General features: G+C 39.9%; 1 protein-coding gene across 3 annotated transcripts in view; it reads right to left on the bottom strand.

The window, feature by feature from the left end:
- Positions 1 to 708: 708 nt before the first annotated feature.
- The window catches only part of ARL14EP (ARF like GTPase 14 effector protein), a 13,660-nt gene continuing 5,525 nt past the window's right edge, over positions 709 to 8,843 (bottom strand). For 2 of the 3 annotated variants that reach the window (XM_006140651.3, XM_014588872.2), the window contains exons 2-4: positions 6,030 to 6,527; positions 3,399 to 3,526; positions 709 to 2,459 (exon numbers count right to left, since the gene is read on the bottom strand). In XM_006140651.3, coding sequence (XP_006140713.1) covers positions 2,231 to 2,459; positions 3,399 to 3,526; positions 6,030 to 6,455 — 783 coding nt within the window. In that variant the 5' untranslated portion in view covers positions 6,456 to 6,527 and the 3' untranslated portion in view covers positions 709 to 2,230. Of the gene's footprint in view, positions 2,460 to 3,398; positions 3,527 to 6,029; positions 6,528 to 7,714; positions 7,737 to 8,843 lie in introns of those variants that run through there. The other variant, XM_014588868.2, reaches the window with a different exon arrangement.

Genomic DNA, 8,843 nt, shown 5'->3' with positions numbered 1-8,843 from the left:
GACAGAGACAGAAAGCAAGAAAACAACCCCCCTGGAGAGTGGCCACACCGCAATCCCTTCTCCTCTTCTCTCAGCATCTTGGGCACGCATGGTGTGAGTTTTAAGCCACTGGGTCCATAACTTGAACCACTGAACCACGGTGGACTACGTGGGAGTCCCATTACACCACCTGCTGGTCCCAACAGGTAGCACTCTCACAAAAAGAAAGCAGAGAGAAAATACCACCCCCGCAACCCCTGTCCTCTAAAGAGCACTCATACAGACTGACACCGAGATCAATTTCAAAAAAGTCATTTATACTCAGTCTTAACTAGCGTTTCTTCCCCTTTTCTGTTCTTTCTTTCTTGAGAGAGACAGAGAAGAGAAACAGGCAACCCAACAAGGTCTTTATACCACAATCCACCCTCACCTTCAGGCAGCCCTAGCCCACGGCATGCATAAGCCCAACATTCTTAGGGAGCCTCCCACATGGGTCAGGCTGCGACGCTGTGCAACAGCGGCCCCGTGGACCAGCCCCAGTCCACGTTCCCATCACCGCTCCCTCCAGAGGGCTGTTTTCAGCCCTCTCAATCCTGATCAAGCACGCCATAAAGCTTAACCACCACAGATATGTGTACCTGCTCACACATTCACTGTATGTATACGACTTATGCTTTATATGTAAGAAGCTTTGTCTCCAAGAACAAATTTTCACAAAGACACATGGTATAAACAATGAAAAGTTTACAGTATTTATTTCAAGATTAAATGAGAAAAAAAGAAATACATTTTAGCATTTAAGTATTTGCCAAAATAGATTTTGTGTCAAAATCAAGTTTCCCAGAAACAGGTACTGTTCCCAGCTAAAGGCATCCCTACTAACACACAAATCCTGTCACTTACAACTATAGGAGAGCATGGAAGAGTTTAAAAATATTTACTTAGTACACTGTAAGACATTAAGAATTTTAGTTTCATTGTAAAAGCTAAATAACCAAGAGTAATCTGAACAGTGCTTGTCTTTTGTTTTTTGGTGAGGGGGCTGGTGGTCAAGTAACTTAAGATGTTGAGTAAGACTCTTTTCTGTACCATGGCAAACTGCCTTTGGATCAACTTCCACAGTTTTATTTTTTGTGTCTTCAAAGCTGCGTCCTGTACTGACGCCCAGTATCCTCTAGAGTAAAGCTTCCTGGCTTGCTTTGAGACATATCCATTCTTCTCATCATGACCACTTTCTTCACGAGAAAGTGCCTGAGACTGCCTTCACGAGTCCCTCTGGATACAGGCCTCGAGGCTCTGGAACAGCAGCAGTATCAACATTCCTACCATCAAAGATCTCTTCTACAACTCTGCTTAGTTCAATTCAAATTTCAATTCCAATATTATAATTTTACAGTTCTTTGCTGCACGTACATCTTTGTTGGCCAATTCTCTCAATTATCCATTTCTGAACAATGTCATGAAGATGTCAGAGACTACACAAATACACATTTTGTTGCAAGTGAATTGGAAATACATGTACAGGGACCAATCACCAGCAGTTTGAAAGAATGAATGTGATTGGTCAGTAACTGTGTAGCGTACCTCTTACTGTATTTACATAGTGAGCTCTAGAAGAACCAGCAGCAAAGTTTATACTTTATGTAATTACTCACGTGTAATATACTGTGGTAACTGAAATTCAAGCTATGCTGTTAGATTAAACTGTTTTTTTTTTAAAGAGGTTTTTGCCTTAAGGCATATGTACTGGGAGGTGGGGATAAAGAAACAATGAGAAGGAAAGTGAGAAGTCACTCCCTGGGGGGACGGGCACCTGCAATCCCTTCTCCTCCATCCTCTCCAGGGATCTTGGGCATGCAGGCACATGCGCACAGTGTGAATTTTAAGCCACTGGTCCAGACCTTGAACTACGGTCGGGTGTATGGGAGTCCAGTGATGTAACCACTATGACATCTGCTGGCCCCCAGGAGAGGCAATATTATGTAACTAAGTCATGGTCAGTTGACACTTGTGCCTGTAAGAAGCATGCACATCAAGGACTGCCTATACCCTACATGTTCACATTGACCCAGAGAAACAGCTCATCTCAATTTCCTTCACATAATACACATTAAAGCATCCAGAATGCAGTATGAGAACACAGCAAGTGCATGTTGAGGTGGCCAAGCTTAAACGGTAAGGACCTTGTAGTAACAGACTTGAGGACCAGAGAGGTCCTTCACAGGACCCCACCGTCTGACGCCACAAGAAGTCACCCAGCATGTTTATTGTGAATGATCTCCCCCCCTTCTATTTCAATTTGCTCATACAGCCACTTGCGGTCGCAGCGGCACTCGGCCCCACACTTGGTGGACCCGCAGGCCGGGCACGCGTAGAAGCAGCCCAAGCAGTCCTCATCGAGGCAGTCGCAGAGGTCCATCCCGCTGAAAATCAGGAGCCCCTGGCTGTCATAGACCTTGCTTTTGGCTGGAATCACTTGTCTGCAAAATAAAGCATCCTAAATTACACTGAGAAAACACGTACTTTTTGAATATTTAATAAAAAAAATAAGGCAATGAAAAAATGTAAAAAACCAAATTCCAGTGCTGACACAAACATAAACTCTGAAATGCCGTGAAGTCGACTCAACAAAGAAATAAGAGCTCTGTCCAAAAAACAAGCAGATTTCTGTTAAAATATTTTCTCCTTAAACAAGACAAAAATAATAATGACTACTTAGTAGGGGTTCACTTTATTAGCTCCTAATCTCTTGCTTTATAAACAATTTTATTTTTATTATAGTATATTATCTTGTAGGTTTTCAAATACTGCAATTAGTCTGTCCCTTGTTTTTTAAGGGACTCTTGTAAATCTGGCCTAAAAATATTTAAATGACTCAATGGAAAAACCTTAACAGATGGAATAGAAATGTTGACTGCACTCAAAAATAATTCCAGATGATACTAACATTTGTCAATTTGTATTTTATAAATGCTCGATTTATAGAGTCATACGCTAAATAACTTAGTTCTCCCATTCATTCTGTTGCCTGTACCAGAACTGAATTTCTCTTTCAGACACAAAGTTTAAAAGCAACCTTACAGTCTGATCCAATACCTTTAGCTGCCACCTATACAGCAGATAGACCAATTACATGTATTTTTCAAAAGAGTAAATCATTTAATTCCAAGATGTATAATGTTTCAATTATTTGAACTCTCATGGCAAAATATCAACTCATTCACTTCACTATCTTCTTAGAAACAAATTTTTAACTAAAAGAGATGCCTTTTTTTATATGAATAAAAGCCAATGACTAATTCCACATTATCGAATTTAAAATACTGGCCTAGAGAATACAAAGTTTAAGGTAAAGTAGGAGAACAATAAAAAACATGAGCAGCAAGTTAATACATGTCTTTAAGTAACACATAGCTTACCTGTCTGAGCCAGCAGTTGCATTTTTTGTAAGTCTTCTTTTTTCTCTTTTACCAGTTTCTGGAGCAAATTCAGTTTGCTTTCCTGGGTTTGTAAACTGCAATGACCTCAAAGCTTTAGCAGTTCTTCCCTGGATAAAGGTAAACAAATTATCAACTTGAATCATGACAGCAGACAATAGATAGATCAATAACAGTAATCTGGAGTATTCCTTAACCTGGAAGATAGTCTGGAACACACACACACACAAACACGTTTCAGAGTCCAAGTGCAGGAAAATTTACACAACTCCAGACCATATCCAAAGCTGTCATTATTTGCACTTAGTCTCTGGTGCATCAGGAGCAGAGGAGGCCAGGCATGGTGTAACAGCAAGGGCCGTTGCTGACCTGGGAGAGAAGTCAGAAAAGCTGCTGTAGGAGCCTGAGGTACAGAACTGGAATTCCTGATAATAATCCTGGGTTCTTACGAGAAAGGTTCTATTATTAAATTTTAGGTATTTTTATGAGCAGAAATGTTTTTGTTTTTCTTTAAAGAGAGATTTTTGCTATAGGGCACACACACTCATCAGAGAGAAAGAGAGAGAGACAGAGTGCAAGAAATTATCCCCCCCACAGGGGATGGCCATACCACAGTTCCTTCTCAGGATTTTGGGCACACACACACGCACCTGGCATGAGTTTTAAGCCAGTGGGTCCAGGACTGGAACCACAGTCAACTAAGACACAGTCAGTGACATAACCATTATGCAATCTGCTGGTACCAAGAAGTAATGTAGTTTTTTTTTTTTTTTTTTTGCTATAGGGCGCGTGCGCTCGCCAGACAGACAGAGAGACAGAAAGCAGGAAATCACCCCCCAGGGGGGATGGCCACGCCGCAATCCCTTCTCCTCCACTCTCCTCTCGGGATCTTGGGCACGCACGCACACGCGCCCGGCGTGAGTTTAAGCCACCGGGTCCGGGACTTGAACCACGGTCGACTACGTGGGAGTCCAGCGACATAGCCATTACGCTAACTGCTGGTCCCAAGAAGTAATGTAGTTTTAAGTTTTAAATAATATAACTTTTTTAAAAAGCTTTGATAAAACAAGTTTTTGGTAAATGTTTTGCTATTTAGGGGGAAAGTTCCATGTAGTACATCCCATAAGAGCAATGTCTCGATCAGTGACATCTACAGTGACAGGATCAGGCCCAGTCAGGAGTCCAGGCAGCAGGGCACTGCTAGGTGAAGACAAGGCTGTGAGGGAGGCTGGGATTGGTTCCTGGACCAAGATAAACATGATGGGGAGGGTAGTGAGTACCTGCAATCCTAGCTAACTGGGAGGATGGTGCAGGAGAATAACCCTGTCAAAAATGCCTCTCTCTCTGGGACCAGCAGATAGCGTAATGGTAATGCTGCTCCCATGGACTCCCATGTAGTAGACCTGGAGGCTTAAAACTCACACTGGGCATGTGTGTGTGTGTGTGTGCCCAAAATCCACAGAGGAGAATGGAGAAGGGACTGCAGCATGGTCATCCCCCCGGGGGGTGATTTCTCGCTTTATAAAAAATAAAAGGCAAAGCAATATTATAATCAACTATCTAGTTTGAACAACAGGTAACACTAGGTTGTGGAGATGTGGTTCTGAGGACAACAAAAGGAAAACTCTGCATACAATTTAAAATTTTAATTATCTTACAGTTTGGCTTATTAATATAATGAAAAGGAGATGATAGAGAAAAATATTTTAGCAGCAAGATTTATAATTCAAAACTTTGAGAAGTGCTCCTTTGACATACCTGTCTCTGTTCTACACCAAAAACAGCTTACAAAAATCTTCAGTTATTCTGATATGGTTAAATAATCTGTATGTAGCCATGAAACTAAGCAAGGGAGGTATATTTAATGATTTACACTACGAAAATGTATGCTTTTTGACCACAGGAAGTCCTAAAATTAGCCTTGATCCTACCAAGTAAGAATTCAGAGACAGAAGGAAATATTCAAAGGCATTAAAAACTCAAACAAGAATGGGACAGTGCCAAAAAAAAAGATTAAAATAAAAAAAAAATACATGGTGGTTAAGGGCGGTAGACTCCCACATGGCTGACCATGGTTTGAGTCCCTCTCTCAAATTTAAATAAATAAAGTTAAATAAAATCTTTAAAAAATAAATCTTTAAAATACACACACACACACATATTTCAAGTTATGTCTCTGATCCACCTTTTAAAGTAGTGATTTCTAAGTCCTTCAAAAATAGGGAATTCATCCTAGTATACAGACCCTTGTTGGCTGGCATGTCACACTGAGTTACTTCACATCAGAAAAGATACCAAGCTTAGCCCTGGCTTTGTCTGATGTTCTCAGATCCCTTCCTAATGTCCTAGCACTAGGAGCTGTAGCGTGGAGTCTTGCACGTACTGTGTTATTTCTTTACCCAGAGCACTTTATCACCCAATCTTGACTGTGGGTATATGAGAATATTTAGAAACATCATTTGCTTTTCACCTCCCTAACTTTAAATTTACGGTATGCTAATACATACAACAAAAATGTGACTTCCTTATAATAATGTAAATATGATATCTTTATAATTAAACAAAATTTCCCATTGTATAAGTCACAATGGTAGGAAAAAAATGACTACATACATCTGACTCAGGTTTTCTTCTTTGGCGGTCTTCAGAATCAACATCCACACTTCCATTGATTATTTGTGTACATTTTGGACAAAGCTTCCAACCAGGTACAAGCTGTCTTCCAAATTTTGCACTCAGAAAAGTGGCATCATCTAAGTCAATTACATGCAAATTTTTTTTGGCCAGTTTTTTGTGTATGTTAAATGGGTCACAACAAGACTTCTGCAAATCCTCAAATCTGTCGATGTAAATTTTCACATGATGGAAACAAATCGTATTATTCCCTGAAAGTGTCATTCCAGTTCGAAGCTGAAGTAAAAGCATATCATTTGACGATAATTCTTGCAAAGTCTTGAAACCCGTGTGACGAGTATAGAAGGTTTTATGGCACTCGTTTGTGGTACGCAGCTGGACTCCCACTGAACATGGATCCATCATTCTTGATGCTAGGTAATCTTTCCTTTTATTTTGTCTAGAGATTTCTCTTTAGTAGGTCATGTGCTGAGCAACCTAGATAAAACATTAAAGGCAGTCAGATCCATGCCAGATTTTTATCTGAGAAACTAAAAAAACATATTTGATCAAACTCAACACCTGTTTTAAAAATAAAACCAACCAACTCTTAGCAAGTGAGGAATAGAAAAGTAATTACCAAAAGCCTATGATAAACATCGCACTCACTTTAGGAGAGGGAGAGAGGAGGAAGAGAGGCATTTCTGACAGGGTGTCACCCCTGCGATACCCTACAGTCTCCCAGATAGCTGTGGGCACAGGTACAGGTTACTGAGCTCAGTCGGTTTCAGTGTGGTCCAGCTGCACTGCTACGTTTAATCAGTAAGTGGCGGAAACACGCCCTGTAAAGTCAGCACACACAAGGGTACCTGCTATCGCAGCTTCCATTTAAGACCATATTAAAAGGTATAAGGGATGAAAAGGAAGAAACAAGTCAGGTTACTCAGGATAGAATAATGTCTACATGAGAAACACTGGCGGTTCAACCAACTCATCAGTAAAGACATGGATGCCGGAAACCAAAAACACTACAAAATACCTTACAAAATAAACACATTTTACAGGATATAGATGAGATGTTTGAGAAAACAATCAACCTCAAAGACAAAAAAGACACCCTAAATAAATATAGATACATAACTCAACTACAGTAAATACGTCAATTCTCTAGGACTTCACCTATAAGTTCAACGTATTCTCATCAAAATACTGTAAGATATTCTACCCTTATCCTCATGGAATTCGGCAAATTGTTCTCCACGCAATAGTAAAGGCCTAAAAAAGACAAAGTAATCTTGAAGGAAAGTAAGTATTTATTTACTATAAGGCTATATAATTAGGTGTGGTATTGGTACAGTAGAGACAAAGAGAACCCTAACGGACGAGGACTTGGTGTACGGCCTACGGTCCTACAGCAGTGGCTACTATGCATCAGTGTGGAAAGGGCTCTGCCTGGCTATACAGGAAAAGACTGTAGATGTGTTACACACAAATGAAAATCAATTACAAAGCGACTCAAGTTCAATTATTTTTAAGCAATCTTAGGCTTGGTTAAAAACTTGGAAATACAATTAATCAACTTCTTTTAAACCAAATTTCCTGGTAAGTCTTCGCCTAAATATCTTCCACACAACATAAATTCTTTTCTTTTCTTTTTTGGTCAGAATTTATTGTATTAGCCTTACCTTAAAGTACTATGAACCTGGATGCAAGAAGTAAACTTGTCTTTTTCCCCTGCGTGGTAGCCAGGATCCTACCATTCTTTGAAAACATCCTTTCTGGTAAACAATGACTTCCAACCGTTTTGAGCTCTTAGCACACTTCATAGTACTGTGAGTTTTATAGGAGTAACTGAAGGAATGAAACTGCCCACATGATGACTATACCATTTTCTAAGAATTCAGCCCTCAGGTGTCACTGTCGGGTTAGAAGTATTTACTGCAACAAGCTGCCAAATAAAATATAGGATGTTTGCCTAACTTTGAATTTCAGATAACACGAAACTTTTATTGTAATGAATAATTTTTATTTCAATTATATCTCACTGTTGCTAAAAAGTAATTCGTTATTTGTCTGAAATTCAAATTTAACAGGCAGCCTGAATTTTTATTTGCTAAACCTGACAATTTTTGGCATCTTCCATTAAGTAAAGATTTTTGGTGCCAACTCCAAATCAATCCTGTTGCTAAAAGAAAACTAAGATCCCTACAAATTACAGAATCTATTGTATGCTATCTGATAAGACAATTTGTTAGTTGCAATAAAAAGTAAGTTTTGGACACTAACTGAAACTCAGTGGAACATCAATAACACTCACTTAGTAGTCACAGGGTAGAAGTGCATGTGACTGCCTGAAGGCAGGTTTATGCTTAAATGTCTGCTGTGGTGAGCCTCCTGCTCTTGAATTAAGTAGCTTACCAACCTACTGCCAAAGCAGCTCGTTTTCAGGCAGTGATTTCAAATGCTCACTGCCTTCTAAAAACTAAATTCTCTGGTTGCTGCACCTGCTACCTGCCTCAATGTGCTCATTTCCAGTGTCTTCTGTCCTCTTCAGCTAAAGTTCTGCTTTGTAGCTGTTGCCTAGCAACGGTTTCTGTTGCTCATTTTGGTCCCTGTTCTGACAGTGTGACCTACAATTCATTAATTTATTTTCTTTTCTTCACGAGACAGTCCAACAAGGTTCATGAGGTTCCCTTCACCTGCAGTATGGGGCTGTTCTTCATAATGAGCTGCCTAACTCCTTCCTTAATTAAGAGTCAGAAAAGCATTATTTACTGTACATGAACCAGCACTGCTCCAGCACGGACCTCAGCA

Source organism: Tupaia chinensis, unplaced genomic scaffold, assembly GCF_000334495.1.
Source record: "Tupaia chinensis unplaced genomic scaffold, TupChi_1.0 Scaffold000037_9, whole genome shotgun sequence".
In the NCBI taxonomy this organism is placed as follows: Eukaryota; Metazoa; Chordata; class Mammalia; order Scandentia; family Tupaiidae; genus Tupaia; species Tupaia belangeri.
This window is presented reverse-complemented; position numbering and strand designations above follow the sequence as displayed.